The 19,295-nt window shown below is 37.1% G+C and overlaps 2 protein-coding genes across 2 annotated transcripts in view; both read right to left on the bottom strand.

Annotated features, from left to right (window-relative positions):
• tmcc3 (transmembrane and coiled-coil domain family 3) overlaps positions 1-9,407 on the bottom strand; it is a 52,062-nt gene extending 42,655 nt beyond the window's left edge. The window contains exon 1 of the mRNA XM_042511571.1: positions 9,304-9,407. Within this exon, the coding sequence (XP_042367505.1) occupies positions 9,304-9,348 (45 nt within the window). The 5' untranslated portion in view covers positions 9,349-9,407. The remainder of the gene's footprint in view (positions 1-9,303) is intronic.
• Positions 9,408-15,874: 6,467 nt separating this feature from the next.
• On the bottom strand, positions 15,875-18,530 carry ndufa12 (NADH:ubiquinone oxidoreductase subunit A12). The gene is given in 5 exon segments (XM_042511665.1): positions 15,875-16,122; positions 17,306-17,355; positions 17,357-17,394; positions 17,590-17,675; positions 18,429-18,530. Coding segments are annotated over 5 exon segments (444 nt in total). The 5' UTR covers positions 18,518-18,530; the 3' UTR covers positions 15,875-15,941.
• Between the last annotated feature and the right edge of the window lie 765 nt (positions 18,531-19,295).

Genomic DNA, 19,295 nt, shown 5'->3' on the forward strand with positions numbered 1-19,295 from the left:
AGTGTGATACACGTTTCTTTCTAAAAGATTTTTCTCTTATTTTTATATTAATCTTGGCTCTAAAATTTTTTTTTTTTCTCTCATCTTTTGTATATTAATTTGTATATGAATGAGTCTCATCTCATCTCAAAAATAGGTAAACAATGCCGAGAATCTAAGCAACAATTTGGATACCAACATTTATCACTGGGTGCTACAGTATATCTGTCGGTATTCAGAATGCTTGAGGCTCAGCACACTGCCCAATAATTCAGTTTTTCCAACTAAACTTTACTCCTTGCAGCACGAAGACAGCTTAAAAAACTTACTTAGACCTTCAAGATGAGATATAATGTAGAGAAAACATTAATGAACCAGAAACTTATTAAATAAAATAAGAAAAATACAACTAAACTTTTTTAAAAAATGGCGAGATTGTGGATTGCTGACATTGCTGTTTCTAAAATCTTTGGATCTCTTTGGGCTCATACAACCTGCATTTCAGGGGTTATTGATTTTACACACTACCGTGAATTCATGCCGACACTCATTATTTTCACACAGTTTGTGGCCTGTCCTGTAGAGTAAAAATTATTTTCTTGCCAGTCTTCGTTTACCGTCAGTTTCATCAGCAGGCTGCTTTCACCCACAAGCAGCTTCTGGCTGTTTCCTCGTCACTTTGTTCTTGATGCATGAGCAGCCTTGAACTGCGTTTGCTTCCAGACACCTCACACTCGTGATGATGCCACATCTCACATCCTCCCTACTGACTGTATAACCTTGTGATTTCAGCAGCCCGGTCGCCAGAGAAAATGCTGGCATTGTGCATTTCTGCAAACCACAAATACATTACTTTAAGATGTTTTATACATATCAACATGTGTAAAGTAATTGTGATGTGAATAAATAAGCTGCAAAGATGTTGATCCCTGTAAGAGACCAACAGAAATAAATAAATACTTTTTAAAGAATTCAAAAAGGTAATTTAGCAAGTCATTGCCGTGCTCCCAGCAGTTTTTTGGCACCAAACATGGGTGCTCTGTTGTTACCTGTCGCTGTTTTACCAGCAGTTTTTTAGGCATGAAGTGGCTCATAAAAGTGGTTGTTTTTTACAGAAACATCACTACTTTTCCAGAGGGATGGTGCTCCCAAACAGGATGTTTTAAGCCAAAACATGATCTTTTTCTTACCATAACCAAATGGTTTTTGTGCCTAACCATGTGTAAACCACAGCATTGTTGAAACATGAAGTTCTAAATATCTGCTACATAATAACATGCAAAAGTAGCATTTCCGTGGTTTGCAGAATGCTGAGTCCCTACATTTATTCTGGTGATTAAGTTTAAGCACGGTGACCTTGTTTATACATGCATCTAAAAACAGCAGTACTGCAATTTAGAGTAAGCACATTCTAATATATGCAGGTGCATTTGGCACAGAAAGGCAAAAACAATCCTCTTAAACGGCACCCGCACACTTAGTTAATTATGCCAGCATTTTTTTTAACATAGCTACAATACAACTATCCCACATGTGACTCTAAAGGTTAAATTCATAATCTTCACATGATTCAATTTTTACAGGGTTGTCAGAGCTCGACTGAGCTCAAATTTTTTTTTGTTTGCTAAGTCCCTGAAGTAAGGCTGCAAATCCGAACACTGGTTATGTCAAGATAATTATGTGCATTCACAATTTAAGCAACATAATGCAGCTTTTAGTTGACTGTTGGGTCTCATTTCCTGGTTGTTTTGACGACTTGAGAATGAGGCTCAACAATCAACCTAAAGTTGCATAACGTTGCTTCAATTCAATATATTTGCAAAATAAAAAAAAATATTTGCTGCTCCATAGACATTTTGTAGCCTGGGACCCAGACTAGTCTGCAAGCTAATGTTTCATTTGTGAAGCAAATTGGGATTCAATGAAAGCCAAATACTGCACAGTAAAGAAGCATCTTACTCACAAGAATCCTACAAAATAAACTTCAATCATTCAAATGTAGAGAGCTGCAACAGTTAGTCAGTTAATCAATAAGCAGATTAAGAGAAAATGAATCACCATCTATTTTAGAAAAAATTGAAAAAAAAAGAAAAAACAAAAAAATACATCTAATATTAAATATTTGATATTTTGCAATTTTGGCTGTATTGCTATTATTTTGACAGATATTGCCATTGCAATACAAGTCGCCATTGTAGTGCAAATGGTAATTTTATTATTTTATTTTCACAAAAAAATATAAAAATGATAATGTGATTTTTATTGGGGTTTGTACCAAACAAGCATGTTCTATTATATCTGGAATGTAATTTTCTCTGTAGCACCACAATGCTTCATTCATAATAGTATGTTCACCTAAATCCAAAAATTGTAGCTCCTGCAATTTGGATGTTGCACTTGGCCTTTTTGCATTTTCAAAAATATCCTGATAAATTGTATAGCTGTAAATGTAAGTAACTAAAATCAGCTCCACCTTTACCAGTTGCATTATTATGTAAATAATGCATCAATAATCATAACCCAGTTATATGATACAAAACAGTATTATTCTGAAATGGGGTGCTTTAAATGTTGCTGCTAATTCTTTTTTTACTTTTCAAAAGGACTTTTACTTTGTATTTCTACAATGTTGTAACTTTTTCTTAAGTATGCACTTCCTCTACGACTGGATATACCTGTTAAACATGGACTGGTGCCTGTTACATACTTTAACTCCGATTGTGTCCACAACTTTGATGTATCCAGTGATTGAAACGCTGCAGCCAAACTGTAATGTGAGCCGAATCGACTACCAGAATGTGTGAACGCTTTCATAAAGGGCGGTGCGGCCTCTCTGAGCGAACACAGGCACCAGAGGCCGTTTGAAATAAATATCTAAGGGGTCACACTTTCAAAGTGTCTGGGGGGTGAGGAGGAGCGGAGCACCAGCCATGCTTTCATGTGTCATCCCTGCTACACGCCCACGTCACTGCCCACCTCGCACCGCCAGCTTGTGACATTTCATTTCCCTTTGTCTTCCTCCGAGTGGTTTGAGACCTCTTTGGAGAATTAATTTATTTTTCCAGAGTAAATGACAGCAGCTGTGCTACGTAGGCGTAGGGGGAGAGAGGGAGGCGCAGGAGCTGAAAGACGCAGAGGTGTGACATTAAAGCAGGAGGTCAGAGAGATAAAAGGTCCAACAGACTGACATGTGACAGCATCACCACCGTTAATCTGTCAACATATCAAATAACTCTGCAGGCAAAACATTCATCTACTGTTAGATGGCTGACGGCTGCTGAAACTCTCTACTAGTGCTGAAACAATGAGGCAGTTATTAAAAAGAAAACATTTATTTAACACTTTGGGAGATAAACTGAATCCCTTTTTTGGTGACAGTTATATGAGATAACCACAGCCATTAGCTTAGCTTAACATAATGGCTGAAAACATATGGGCAAAGCTACCGTGTCATTTTTAGGCTGTTCTCTTCTCTAACCTACGAAAAATAACGGACTACAGTTCATTAACAACCCACATGACCATGAGCTAGAAGGCTGTGATCATGTTACCTACGCGCCACAGATTGTTTTCCGTTACATGACAAGAGCAAAGGAGAGAGTCAAGTCACATAAAGAGCCAAAAAGTCTTTTTAGGGAGGATGTTCAATGTCGTGGACAAGTCAAACAAACACAGGACTTCATCCCAGGAGACAGGGGTTTGTGTCCCATGTGAAACCAAAAGTCAACAATGTTAAGTTTGTAAGTTTTGTTACATTATCACTTTACCATATCACGATTCTTTTCCTAAACATGACCAAAAGGGGGGCTAATTTACAAGATATCATGCTGCTTATTCATAAGTTGTCATGGTTTAATTTTTTTATTTTTATTTTTTTTTATCTTATTTTTCTGTTATTTTAGTTTTTTTTTTTTTAAAAATTTAAGATTTTTTTTTTTTTTTTTTTTTACTAATTTCCTGGTAACTTTTGGGCCATTTCATCTTTTGTTGCTCATTGCCTTCTTGAAAGAAATTTAGACAGTTTGTTCACGTCTCAAAGGATTTATCATTAAAAGAAATAGTTCAACATTTTTGCAAAATACGCTTATTTGCTGTCCTTGTATCAACACTTTAATCTAACTCTCAGCAAGAAACTGATAAAGTTCATCTCCAAAACTAATGAGCTGTTGCTTTAAGTCATTTGAAAATGCCAAACACATGTTGCTTTTTATTTGCTGGTTCGTCTGTTTACTTCTGCTAGTTGAAACGTAATTAAGATGCAAAATATAAATGGCACCTCTTAGTATAACACAACGAAAATCAACAGAACCACAAACAACGTAGCCTCCAAAATGACAACAGAGTTGAATCAACACCTGTCTGAAACAGTTTGAACCAAAGTGAACATTACCACCTTTATAAAGGAACGATATATTGCACTGCTGTTGAAGCGGAGTCAATGAACCGGCAACTGGAGTGAACATAAAGTCAAGACAGTCTGAAATAAAGAACAGAAAAAGAATATGACATTTCTTTTTCTGCTGACTTCACTGAGAAAACAGATGACTGTAGAGAAAAAGACTGAACCTCTGTTTACAGAACAGAGCCTGTTTTTCCTCTTTAGAGCAGGTAGCTGGAGGCCAGACACAGACAAGGTTATATGTTAATGAGGCTGAGCATGCACGCGCGCACACACACACACACACACACACACACACACACACACAGCTCTACGTAACTATGATTTAAAAAGACAAGTTAAATTATGAATAAATCCTATCACATCTGGTGTATTGTAATTCACAGACACCGCAAGAAAATACAAATATTTCTTTTTCTGGGCTTCTCATCCAGACTTTTATGGCAACACACACACGCACGCACGCACACACACACACACACACATGCGAGCACACACGCACGCACGCACGCACGCACGCACGCACGCACGCACGCACGCACGCACGCACGCACACACACACACACACACACACACACACACACACACAGCCATAAATATCATGCCGCTGTTTTGACATCATTCATGCTCCAGCCCTCACAGCAACAGGTGGAAACAGTGTGTGAATCTGCTGTCATACTTCTATCTTTGCGGATAGCAGTAGTAAAAAAGTAACTAAGTATATTTACTCTTACAAAGTACAACCTGACAGTTGTAACTTTGCAGATATTGCACATAAAACATATGATCAGCAGTTCAAACGACAAGAATAGAGGTGCAAACATGAATCTATGCGTATGTGGTCCCCAGTGCAGCACGTGACTTCTAACATCATATCCTGTTGCCATAGCGATAAATTGAGCGGTACATGTGTAACGAACATGATGAGAAATGGATGCCGGATATAAGATGACAGCTTAGTGTGTGTGTGTGTGTGTGTGCGCGTGTGTGTGTTGCAGATGCTTCTTGAGAATAATAACTTCCTCCTAAGTAAAGGTCATCATCATCAGGGTTATTATATACTGTACGTGCATGTAACCCGGCTCTGATCAGCGACGCCTGCTGCTGATGAGGTCGTGTTCGTGTCGTCAGTGACAGAGGCAGTCTTTACCAAAAATACAAGTTATTTGTTATTGTAGCATTTATCAATCAATAAAATGTTTAATTCTTTTACAAAGAAAATGCTCTTTTCTTTTTTATTTTGAATGCGTAACTTTTGCTTGTAACAGAGTATTTCTACTCTGTAGTATTACTAATTTTACTTAAGTACAAGATCTGAGTCATGAAAATCAGCAGAAGCTTTATTAGGAAGACTTTCTTTATAATTCATTGATTTATGATTCTCTCTCTGTCTCCCTCCTCCCACTTTTTCTGCTTTTAATCAGCTGATTATGGACATTCAGTCTTCCAGTCAATATTTTGATTCCAGTCCAATCAAAATTTCTAAAAACATAGTGGCATCATGACAAAAACATCACCCTGCCCTCATTCAAACACGATTGTCACTTTTTAACAACGTTATGTTAACACGTCATGATGTGAAATGCTGAAGAACATTTAGTTATAACAAGAAACCTTTGACATTATAACGTTATCCTGCTTCTGCACCCTGACAACAGTCTGTGAAACGTCTGGAAGCACAAATGGAAAGTTAATGACTGTGACAGGAAAAAAAAAGACCAATTATGGGAATTCACTTAACCACAGTGGCAAATAATGAATCAGGGCCAACCATTAAATATGTAATATATTTACTAAATAGATGCAATGTTTATTTCGTTTTGCAGAGACGCGTTGTTAGTGTTGACCTTTCCCCTGTTGATTTTAATATTCCCATTAAACGACGAAGTCTAGGACTGTAAGCGATTAATCTTTTAGTGGTCTAAGATGACTTTTTTTAAATTAAACAAGTACTGGTGCAATTAATGTGTTTACTTCACTTTAATGGCATCATAACCAGAGTGGGTGGAATGTGTTTTCAGGACAGCATGGTGAAATGTTCAGTAAACAGGTGAAGCAGCATGTTACTTTAACAGACTTATATCACAAAATAAATAATAATCACGTCAATCCTTGGACAAAGAACACTGCACACAGCACAAACAGAGACACAGCAGTTGTTTGTGTTGTAGAAAAAGCCGGTAATTATAAAATTCTTCCCATGCTGGATTTAATTCAGTTTGCAGAAACATACAATCCCAACATTTATTCGGCAACTGGTAGATTTAAAAAAAAAAAATACATAAAATTGAGAATTAGTTGATGGATTAAAAAAAGCCAGATGGGAATGTCTGTTTTTACCTAATCCAACAAATTAAATGAAGCAGAAATAGTTGTTGCCAAAAACAACCCTGCTCACTGGTTTGCAACGTTGCCAAAACTGTTTACAACCAGAGACGTTAAAGAAACAGCTGTAACTACAACAGTATAAATATCTGACCGCTGACACATTTACATCGTGTCTCTTCAGGTTCCATTATATCCACTACACCTGTTAGACCTACCCTTAATTAACCCCTAAACCCACAAAGTGTCCTCACATTGCATCATTTCTTTCCCCGAGGGCACGTAAGGACAAAAGCACGGGAACACAAACACCTACTCAATGAGCTCTATCAGCCAGAGAATCGTGTTGTTGAAACGTTACACTGTGATGTCCTCTGAGACATCACCTCTGTTATGGTGTAAACACACGCAGCTTAATGAGGGAGAACATGAGCGGATAAAAGCAGAGCTTCGACCGCGGCCCTCGAGCGCTGAGACACTGTGATGGTTACCATGGTAAACAGCTCGAAGTGACCACGGTTAACAGTCGGGGGTAATTTCTGAGGCTTTGCAGAGTTATTCTGTACACAGAAGTTTTGACAACATATCAAGGGTGCAGAAGCTGTGAAAACGCTGTGACTTGTTGCACGACTCGTCTGCAGAGTTTAGACCTTGAAGAAGGTGGAAACAAACTGAGGAGCGATAAAAAAAAAATAATAATAATGCTGCTTCTTCCTTCTACTATTTCCTTGTCTGTGGACCGGCAAAGGCTGTTGGCTTGACAGGAAGAACCCCATTATGCTGAATGTGTTACATAACATTATTTTTATAGCATTTTGTTGCACATATACTAGCAGACTGAGGCGCATAATGCATGCACACACAAAAACACAAAGCGTCAGCACAATACGAGCAGCCCAAAGCACAGCGCATATCCAGAGGTTGGCTCAGTGATGCCTTTCCTTTTAGCCAGAGAGTGCATCAACCGGACATTTTTGATAGAGCGGCTGAGACTGTGATGGACAGATTAAGACAGGAGGAACACAAACATGACCTCCTGTTCGAGCACTCAGAGCCAGAACGGAGAAACTTCAGGGACGAGAAAGAAGGAGAAGATGAAAACAAGCTCTGCAGTTTGAGCGGTGGTGTGATCTATGGCTGCCGTACACATTCCTTAGATGTTACACGAGCAGCAGAGGCCGATCACATGCTTCACACAGGCAGAAAACGTGGTGAAACATGCCTGACTCCACTTTTAACTGACAAAAAACAACTTCCATGATCATCTCTGGTCGCTTCCCTAAAACTAACTCAATTATCAACACAGCTGTGATGAACAAAACCATATACGTACACTGTCAAATCTGACAATCTGACAGTAATCTAGGAAAGTAAATACAACTATTAAGTCTTAAGTTCACTCAAAATTTAGCTTAATGTTGTGAAATTGTTGCAACTTAAAAATGACAAGCAAAATTACCTTGTTCTTTCTAAGTGTTAGCAACTTCAGTAAACCGAGTTAGTCTGACCTGAAAGAGGTTTTTGCCAATGATGAAGTTAGGAGATCTGCAAGGTCTGTTTTAACATTTTAAAGAAAATGCAAATATGAGCAACTAGTCTGAAACAAGCCGAGTCCAGATATTAGGGTTCCTGCAGCTTAAGACAAGTAATATTAAAGGCTTTTTAAGACTTATTTAATGCCTCTCGGACTGAAGTTTAAGCCCAAATTTCTTTAAATCAAATGTGGAAAAAACAACCTTTTTTAGAACCAACCAGATGGAAGACAATGACCATATTATATTATCATAAACATATCTTTTTGGATTTACATCATGACAAATTTCCAAAGTTTTTTTTTATTATTTCATAAGAAAATAGATACTACCAATTATTTTGAGATTTTACAATGCAATGTCAGAACAAATGATTCATGAAATCCTACTTCCAACGTCTGATTATTTTACTGACTATTAAAAGATTGACTTAAGGCTTTTTAATACCTATTAAGGCCTCATTTTTAGATAATTTCAATAACTTTTAAGACTATTTCAGGATGCGTGGGAACCCTGGATACATAGCACAGTAAATTTTGTTTACTGTAGTTGCTGAAACATAAAAAGACTGATTTAATTAAACTTGTCATTTTTCAAGTTGCAACAAAGAAATGTAAGTGACTATAACAACATTTTAAGTAAACTTAGATATTATGTAAAATAATAGGTATATTTACCTGCATTTTAGATTTTTTAACATAAACTTGCTAGATTTTACAGTGTAACAGCAACCTCAGTCTTCACAGTCCTGCCTTTAAAACCTGATATCTAATCAGGAAAATGTCTGCAAAGCTATCAAAATGTACAATCTCGGTATGCAACAAAGAACATTTCAGCGATAAATAAGCACACAAAGTTTTCGATCCAACATGTGATCCACATAAATGCAGAGCTCAAAAGGGCAATAAAACTCTGCTGATTGTATGTGACTCACTGCGACGCTGCACCTGACTCCATTTAACCTTTATAAACAGCAAGAGACCAGATTTGTTTCTCTATCACATCAAACAGACACAAAACTCAACAATAAGGCGATAGATTTAAAGCCGAAACAAGTGCAAACGCTACCTCTGTGACATAGATGAGCGGGATAGCGCTGTAGTTCTTCCTCATGCCTTCTCTTCCTCACAGCCTGGGGTCAAAGTGCATGTCACAGCAGCTTCAGCAGACCCCCGCACATCAGAGCGCTCTGTCTGCCTCTTTGTACTTTTAGGACTTCCCTCTGAAGGGAGGAGGAGTATATTTACATGTCTCTATCTGATCATGTGTGCAACTCTCTTATTGTGAAATTTTTGCTTCCTGTGTCAGCAGCTAAACCAGCGTCTTCTTAGCTGTGCACCTCAAAATCTCCCTCTGCTACGCTGCCTCGTCCTGGGGGTGCGTCCTGTTCTGTGCTGTTCTCATACACTTGGGAAAAGACCACCTTAAAAGGCATGAAGCAGCCCGAGCCGGAAATTTTTTTTTTGATCCCTATCAGCCACCCTCCACTGGCCCAGGCACACTTAGGCACGGTAACAGCAACCTCGACTGCCAATCAGGAGGCAGCAGACAGGAAGATGGAGAGATGGGGACGGACGGTGAGGGAGGGAGAGAGAGGGAGAGGAGAGATTTAAGGGAATGAATGAGTGTGGGAATGTTGAGTTAGTGCAGGAATCCCCTGCCGGACTCGCTCCCCGAGGGGTGAACGCACTCTACAGGACGGAGACAGCACTTATAATCTGCAGAGCCAGATAACAGCCTCCGTGTGTGTGTGTGTGTGTGAGAGAGAGAGAGACCAAGGCTGGACTCTGCACCCACTCCCACTCATGCTCAAAAACATTCTTCACAAGTGTGAGTGGGAGCAGAGTTGTTTCTTGTCATCTAGCCAACCTAAAGCATAATAATGTTTTTCATCTACAATTCAGCTGAAGAGTCCAAAACTAACAAAACATTTATCCTGCTGACAAATGTTTCTGTGCCGCCAGCAACAGTACTACTAGTAATACTTTACTTAAGCAAAAGTACTCCTGAATACTCCACTACAAGTAGAAGTCTTACATGCTTAAAAAAAAGTATGAATTAGCAAAAAAGTAAAGTTTAAATGATTCCTGCTGTCAGTGTTTTCCTAATAAAAGAAGTTTTTGGATAAATATTACTGCTGCGTTTATGTTGCATTTTACTTCTGATGATATTTGAAGTTGTGCTTATAAACTGCTGGATGGTTTAATCAACAGCAAGGATACTCAACTTGGATGAGTGGAGGCCACAAATATTTATATTATATTAGCTAAAGAAGTAGGAGAATTTTCACAGCACATCATATTATCACAATCAAAATCAACACATCTGGAGAAACGTGGTTTTCACTGACAGGAGGGGGGAAAAAAATTGCAATCTGAAAAGTAACTGACATTGTTAGACAAATGTAGGGCAAAAAGTACGACATTTGCCTCTGAGAAGTATCAAGTTGCATAAAATGGATATACTCATGTAAAGTCCCTCAAGTACCTTGAGTTTGTGCTTAAAGGTCCAGTGTGAAGGATTTCGTGTCATAGTGCAGAAGCATCCACACTAATTATATTCCATTTCTGCCAACAGATGCTCCTACATCCTACACACTGGACCTTTAAGCTCAGTACTCAAAGTAAGTAAATGTACTTAGTTACATTCTTCCATTGGTGGCCAGAGCCTGATACACTGAAAAAGCTTTTATATCTTACATTTAATATTTTTTGTATGCGCTGGATTATCTAGTGCTGATTATGCGAGACTGTTTAAGCCTTGTAAATGTCACTTGCCTTGTCTTATTTTAATTAGTAATTTTATATTATTTGGGCTTATGTTTAGCTAGACGCAGTATAAACAACATTTCCGGATCTCCAGTGTACTTTGACACTTATTTTAAGCCCTAAAGTTTCATCTTAAATAAGTTTTTAATCTTCTGGTCTTTGCATGACAGTTGATTTTCAGTGTTATCTTTTGAAGTTTTTTAATGTTAGTTTGTTAACAGATGGTTTACGTTCCATTCATATTAATTACTGCCCACTTTAAGACATGGTGACCTTTTTCGCAATAGGACTTGTTTGCAGAAAAAGAAAAACAGGTGTTACTAATGACATTAATTAACCTCAACTGTAGCACCAACATGTAATCCAGCCATAATTAACATAATAAAAAACACCTGCGCTTTTTCCTGCTGGGAGATGCCAAAATGCCTCCCATGAAAAAGGATTATCACCTCATAAAAAAACATAGTGCTCCATCTACAGCCAGAAGAAGGAAAAAGACCTCGCTGGTCACCTCCACCTCCAATTACAGTCAACAAAATAACAGCACAACAGTTTGAGAGACATGAGCTGGACTTTTCCTCCGTTTAGCTCTGAGCTTCTTCCTCTTGTGTGCAGAGACACACATGGGAAGTGGACAGAACTGGGACACCGGTATTTTTACAGCTAAAATGCTCAGAGGGAGGCCTAAAAAACTAAGACATAGACATAAAAACAGGGAAACCTAGAAGTACATGAACCTTACACTCAAATCGACGCAAGGGGAGGAAGTCTGGCATGATTAATGCACGAGTGAGAGGACAGGGAGAGAGAGTAAAAAAGAAAAAATCGGCGCTCTTAACCATTTAAAAATTGAGCAAAATTGTTCAGGAAAAACTCAGGAAGCAGTTACAAGTTACAAAAAAATTACCTGCAATTCAGAAAAAAAAAAACTTATTATAAATAAATGTGAAACAACAAACATGGAACATATAAAGAGATATAAATATATAAATCAATATCAAATTATGAATAAATATATACACTAAAAAAGTTTAGAATTATTATTATTTTGACAATAATTATCAATATAGTTTTTTGGACATCTCACCTATTTTTTTTAGTATTATTATCTTCCAATATTTTTTTTCTTTCTTTCTCTCTCCCTCTCTCTTCAAGACAATTTTTCCCCTTTTTTTTAATTTCTTGTAATTTGTGAGACATCCCTTGTAAAGTTACTTGGTGCCCTTTTGGCAGAAAAGTGATGTTTCTAGATTTCAAAGGGTTAAAAAGAGGAGGTGGAGGATCGAGGAGGAGGAGGATGTGATGTACTACGAATACAGACGAGAGATATGACAGGAGTTGGCAAGAGGGACAAAGGAAGAGGAAGGAGGGCCAGACATGGAGTGGACATCAAGACGTCCCTCATTAGCATCTTTCTGGTGCCCAGCTGGCATCACGAGCAGCTCCATCATCCTGCTGCATCAGCACTTGTAACGTCTGAGAGAGATTATCTGCTCCATTTTGCAGAGGACGAATCAGACAATAGCTATCAGCAACAAACGAACTGCTCATTGAGCACAAATTTAAATGCCACTCAGGCTTACAGTCATCAGTTAAAGCACTGATGGCTCATTTTTCTTAATTAATTTCAAGGATTTGGATCAGATGCCGCCTCAATTCTCCGAGCAAAGTCTCCTCTGGTTTCTAAATTGAGACGGGAGAGGATTGTTGTGCGCTGAAATGCTGACTCGAGAGGATGCCATGAGCCTTTTTCATGCTCTCTGACTTGTGGTGGTACAGTGACAGGGCTGACTCACAGGACATGAATGAAAATGAACAATGCCCCCTCTTGGATATTAAACATTATTACAGACACGGTGTGTGCTGAAGCTTACAGTGAGCAGACTTTCTTCTTCTTCCTCCTCCAAACCATCTCCTCGTAGTAAAAGTGACGAAACTGTGAATCTCCTCATTTAGCAGCTCCAGATCCCTAAAAACCAAAGAGAAAATAATAGTCTCAACAGCCGAAATACAAAAGTAAGAAGCAATCACATCAGTGAAAGTAGCCATTTAGTACCACAGTGTACTTATTGTCAGTAGCAGAGGAAGTATTCAGTATTCAGATCCTTAAATTAAATACCACACTGTGGGAAAAAATCAAATTAAATAAAAACACCTAAGAGAACCTAACTTCTTTAAAATAACTTAGAAAACAAATTATTTAAAAAAAAAATGTATCAAAAAAATAAATAAAACATTTAAAACTCAAAATGAGGAAAAAACCTCAAACTTATAAACAAAATTGAAAATAACACCCACCAAAACTCACAATAGTTTTAATTAATTAGTTGGTAGTTAAATTCATAACAAAACATATTTATACACTCCACAATTTCCATGCAAAAATCTAATTTGTAAAGTAACTAATGCTTTTAGATAAAAGTAGTGAAGTAAAAAGTACAATATTTCCCTCTGAAATTAAAAGAAAATATTAAAGTAAATTCATAGTTTAGTACAGTACTTTAGTAAATTTACTTACTAAATATAAAAGTATCATAATCACAATATGCTCACTTCAAAATAAAGGTATTAAGTAGTGGTGGAATATAACTAACTACCACTTACAAATTTAAGGTACATGTACTTTAACTGTGTATTTTCTTCAATGCCATTTTATACTTTTACTTAACTTTACCCTGCTGCATTTCAAGGGGAAATATTGTTTGCTATTACTGTTACAGCAAAACAAATAAAATAACATTACAGCGAGACAAAAAATACACAATTTACATTATTTTACACAAAAACACTCTAGAAACGTATTTAACAGCGGTAACAAATATTTAAAAATACACACTTAAAGACGGCTAACGGCTCCGTATTTAGCTGCTAGCTAGATGATAACGTTAGCATGCTAATACACTCACGGTGGATGATGCAAAGTTAGCATGCTAATGCTTGCTAATTAGCACCGCACTGAATGAGAGGAAGAATGTCGTTTGCTTTGCAGATATTTGGCCAAAAATAGTAACAAACAATAACTACAGCGACAAATACTTAAAATCAAAGTTTTGATTTTGAATAACACTTAAAAAGACGGCCAGCGGCTCTGTGTTTAGCCGCTAGCTTGATGCTAACGTTAGCATTCTAATACACTCACACTGGATGATGCAGACAACTACATGCTAAAAATGCTAATGAGCAATGCTAGTTCTAATATTTACTAATTAGCGCCGCACTGAACATACACAACAGCTGGACCTGAATTTAGGAACATCTTTGCCTTTGCCAAAATTTGGCCAAAGAAAAAAAATGTTGAAAAAAGTTAAAAATACTTACCTAATGTGTTTCACCCTTTTTAAAGAAGGAGGATTTAGAAGTTATTTTGCATACAAAACAAGAAAAACAATTTTATTTTAATACATCTACAAATTTAATTAGGCCACCTCCCAAAATAAATTACATAAATACAACTTGAAAAAATAATTTTAGTGTTGGTGGTGGTTTTTTTCATGCAATTTTAAAAAAGAAAAAAGCCAAATACATAAAAATGAAAATAATTTCAATATATTTCCTTTAAATGTATGATTCAAGACCTTATCAGTTAGGCTGCCCCTCACCTAACACTTTGGGCATTTATGAGAATAATTTTTTAAGGTTAGTAGAAAAAAGCACAGGTGTTACTAATAACAATAATTAACCATGATTGCAACAACAACAGGTTCCCCAGACTTTATCAGCATAATTAGTTACATCTTTGCTTTTTCTTTTTGAAATACTAAGTCATTGGTTTGAGAAAGGTTGTTTTTTTAAATTATTATCATAATAACTTAACACTGACAGAAATAGGCTTCCATAAAAAAAACAGTCAGTAATAAAATCTTAGCATTTATGATTTAAGTTTTGGTCATTTTGAGAAGTGAGGTGGAACAAAATATTATACATACCTTTGCAACGTAATTTAACGACATCAAAAACTACATCCTTCTACATAATCACAAAGTTAAATCAGAACCTTACTCTCTTCAAACATTAAAACATTCATAAAAAAGGTGGATTTACTGCAGGACTGTTGTATCAGATTGCAAGTTAAGCTCAGTGTACTGAATCTAACATACATCAACAAAGGGAAAAGGCTCAAATATCAACTGCAAAATCCAAAAAGTGTAAAATAATAATAAACATACAGACCTCTCCTTCTGCTCCTGGCAGGAGTTTCACAGGGACTCTGACAGAGTCATCATGAGTGTGTGTCGAACGTCCCGTCACTTTAACACAGCGTGACCCGTCAGCTCTGGAGAGTCTCTGCACACCTCAGTGTGAAATGCTGCACGCTGCAACTTTGCCTCGGCTCAGCATAATCCTCCAGTTAATACCGTGTAACACAGACACACTGCTGTAAGCTCACTGTCTCTGCTGCTCATTTCGACAAACGTCTGTCTTTAAACCAGCAGCGTACTGAAATATAGTGCTGACAAAAACGCATTTTCAGTGAGTGGACAGTCAGAGCTTGATTGACTTGTAGGAATTTTTTTGATTTTTAGGATAATTAGTTCATTGTTTTAGTCGTCAGGAACAAATGTGAAATGTGAGGGTTTTATGCTTTTATTCAGGATTATAATAATAATCTTTTTGGATTTTATCAGATTTTATGAGCTATTTTATTGATTTGAATACTCATTTATTATCTTGTTTATGCCTTCTTGTATTTTATCTTTTATTTTGTTGACATTTTATGTCATTTTCTTTCATTCTTCATGTGTTTTAAATGCGTTTAAGGTGCTATATAAATAAAGTCTATTCTTATTTATCCACCACAAATTGGTTCTTCTCAATCTGTGCAGATGACTAATTTTGTTTTTAAAAAAAAAAAGTCTTAAGTGAGAACCATGTCTGTATAGAGATTTTATTCGGGACTTGTTGGCGAGAAACCATAATTTACAAACGTGCAGTCGGAGTTCACTGAGCTCCGGCTTTGGGTGGAACCCACTCGTGGATCTTCTTGCGGGTGGTGGAGTACGGCACGTACTGCTGCGAGCTGCCGCTCACGTTCAACTGGTGGACCTCGGCGAGGAACTTCTTTGGGTCTGGAGGATGTGTGGTGGGGGGGTCGTCTGTCATACAGTGCAGCCAGCGGTGCCTGAAGAGCGAACAGAAGGATGTTGCTGGCTTAAAAAGGTGACTTCTGTATGTTTTCAACCTGGAACATTTTCACCAAGGTTTTGTGTCTAAGTGACTGATGCGAACAAAAGTTTTTGTAATTGATCAAGTATTGAGCGGCGGTGAAAAAGGCTGCAGTGTAACCGCTCAGGGTTCACAGCGTCAATGTGCATCCACTAAAAGTGTTTGTTTTTGTCACTGACGGCTCAGATTGTTATAGTACTGTCTGAAAACTTTATGGAAATGATCACGACAGAGATAGACCATTTTGTTTAAGCTCAAAATCCTTTTGTCACACCAGAAACAGCCCTGAAAGGGCCTTTGCCACCAGACTTCATTTAAATAAACCGTCATTTCAGCGTGTATAGAGCCGGAGAGTTAGACACTGTTGGGACAGTGGAAAGACAAACAATAATGGTTTGTATGCAGAGTTCCCCCACACAATTTCATGGGCGAAGTTTTAAAACTCTTCCATGACTTTTAAGGTCACATGACGACAGACGGTTTAAAATGTAAAAAACAAATATTATGTTATTCTAGGTGGTCTGCCAACATGTAACAATCATTTCAATGACAATTCGGTTGGCCCTTGGGACAATTTGTTTGAAAAAATAAAAAAGTGCCATGCTCTACTTTCACAACAGCTAAACTAAAAGATTGAACGCCCTAAGCTACTCATGTCAGTTTCACCACCTCAAAAATGCAGCTCATTGTTGAAGTATTGGTGGGGCATCTGTTCAGTCACTTTGTGATTCATGACCATACATGTTAAATCACTCTGTCAAAACATTCATTATTTGGCCCCACCTGCGCGGCGTTATTCAGATTCAAACTCTACTCAAACATGATAACTTCTATCTGGCAAACACAGAGGGGGAGAAAAACACAGGGAGAAAATGAAAAAAAACATAACCTGACACGCACATCAAAGGTACGTTACGTCACTACTTACAGAAAATACCAACTGAAGGACGAATTTAAAGATTATGTTCCTCAGTTCAGTTAATGCATATCTAAAGAGGAAGTTGGTATTACGTGCTGAACTTACTACAACCAAAAGAACTCATTTTAAAGGTGAATAGCAGATGTGCCAATTTTACCCAAAAACATAAAGCGCAAATTTTCAATGCTGTATCAATCCTATAAGAAACTGCAGGTCATACCATTCAGCAGGAACCATGCTGCCGTCCACCTCCCACATGGTGTTCTTCCCCGTTCATCTCTGTGGTGTAGATCACCCAGCGGTGACGTCCTGAACACAGTTTCAACACAGACAAGAGTTTTTTTTTCCAAACTACACAACTGTCATTTCTCTGCAGCAGTTTTGGTATAAAAGAGCACCCAAATCTGAACATCCTGTGCAAAATCCTCCAGAAAACAATAATGTTTTACTGCAAATGTTCTGCTCGGGGCTTAAGATCAGGCACATATAGAAAAATGGACTTACCGAAGAAGTAGTGCTTCGTGTCCTCGTAGTATTTGTTTCCATATTTGTCCACGCCAACCAGGGCTCCTGTCTTAATATCATTCACCCTGCCAATGAAATGATAGTCAGGCGGACGGCACCAAGACAAAAAAATCCACTTTAAACAAGCGCTGTGAACCCAATATACAAGCTGACATGTTGCTCAAATAAACACAGTGTGATGACCTACAATGACTTCATGATTTCATTAAATAAGTCATAACATTATAATAGACTCATAATACCTAAAAAACAAAAAAGGTCATAATATTACACGAATAATGTTGCAGTTTCGAAAGAAGTAATAATATCACGAGTGCAATGTTTTAATTTAATTATAACAAAGTCATCCTATTAACTTTTTTTCTAATTTCTTGCTATTTTTTGAGCCACGTCTTAAATTGCTTATTGCCTCCTTCCCATACTTTCCCAAAAAAATATCAAGCGAATTTGCTCAGGTTTTATGGGGTTAAAATATTTTATAACATAGCCCTAGTCCTCCTCTGTAATTAGCCGAATTTATCAATAGTTTACTCCGTCTTGACCTTTAGTCGATTTAAATCGAGAAAACTTGTGTTGCTGAACACAAACTTAAATGAAGAGTTTTATGAATGCAGTTTGGTGTAAGATGACATTAACACACATATTTACATTAACGTTCGCATTAGAACCAAACCCCGTTAGCCTGCTGCTTTAAATTTAGCTGTCAACATGCTAACTGCGCTCCGAGCACAAAGACTCGGGTCAAACGTCTTTCCGGAGCTCTCTCCGTCATCAGCTGCGACTCTAACAAGCAAAACAAACGAGGAGAAGAAACCGACCTGAAGAACTGAGTGAGAAAACCTCGGACTCCTCCGTGACCTGATATTTGTCCCCAAGCCCTTCGGAGGAGATTCGCATACTCCGCCATCTTGAGACGGAAGATTTACTGAGACGGACTGTTGCGCATTAAAAACAGGTCCGCCACCAACCCCAGGCTGTGAACTGTGAATTAGTTCCACATACAGATAAGAAAAACAAAATGTGTATGGTATATTTAATATAATATAATAGAATAGCATATAGTAATAGAATAGAAAATAATGTAAATATATATACAAAAGAAGGCACTTAACATATAATAAAAGAGAATAGAATAAAATTAAAACAAACAAACAAAAAAGGTTAAAAAGAGCAATAAAAAAGAAAAAATATGCAAATAACTAACAGTAGCACTTGAACAACACACACACACACACACACACACACACATATATATATAGTTATGATTTAGATAAATATGTAACCTACAAATGGATTTTACAATGGATTTTAAAACATCCAACAACACAAGTTAATAACAAAAAAATTGTCATAAATATTAGGACACTGACAAAAAATGGTTATTTTACCTGCCCATAACAGCTACATTAAAAGCATTAGAAAATAATTAAATTTTGTAATATGTAAATTTTAAATTGTTAATTTAATTTGAGGATTTTTACACATAAATTGATGGAATTGCAGAAATTTTATTTTTGTCTTCTTGTAATTTCATCAGTTTTACAGTTGAATTACAACAGTTTTAAATTGTACAGTTTACTGGTTTTTCTCTAAGTCTTCACTGTATTTTTTTACAGATTTATTCTGGCAACCCCAGCTGCCGGATTTTTCTTTTTTTTTCTTTTTTTTTTTTTTTACAGTGTAAT

This window comes from Plectropomus leopardus, chromosome 22 (assembly GCF_008729295.1).
Source record: "Plectropomus leopardus isolate mb chromosome 22, YSFRI_Pleo_2.0, whole genome shotgun sequence".
NCBI lineage: Eukaryota > Metazoa > Chordata > Actinopteri > Perciformes > Serranidae > Plectropomus > Plectropomus leopardus.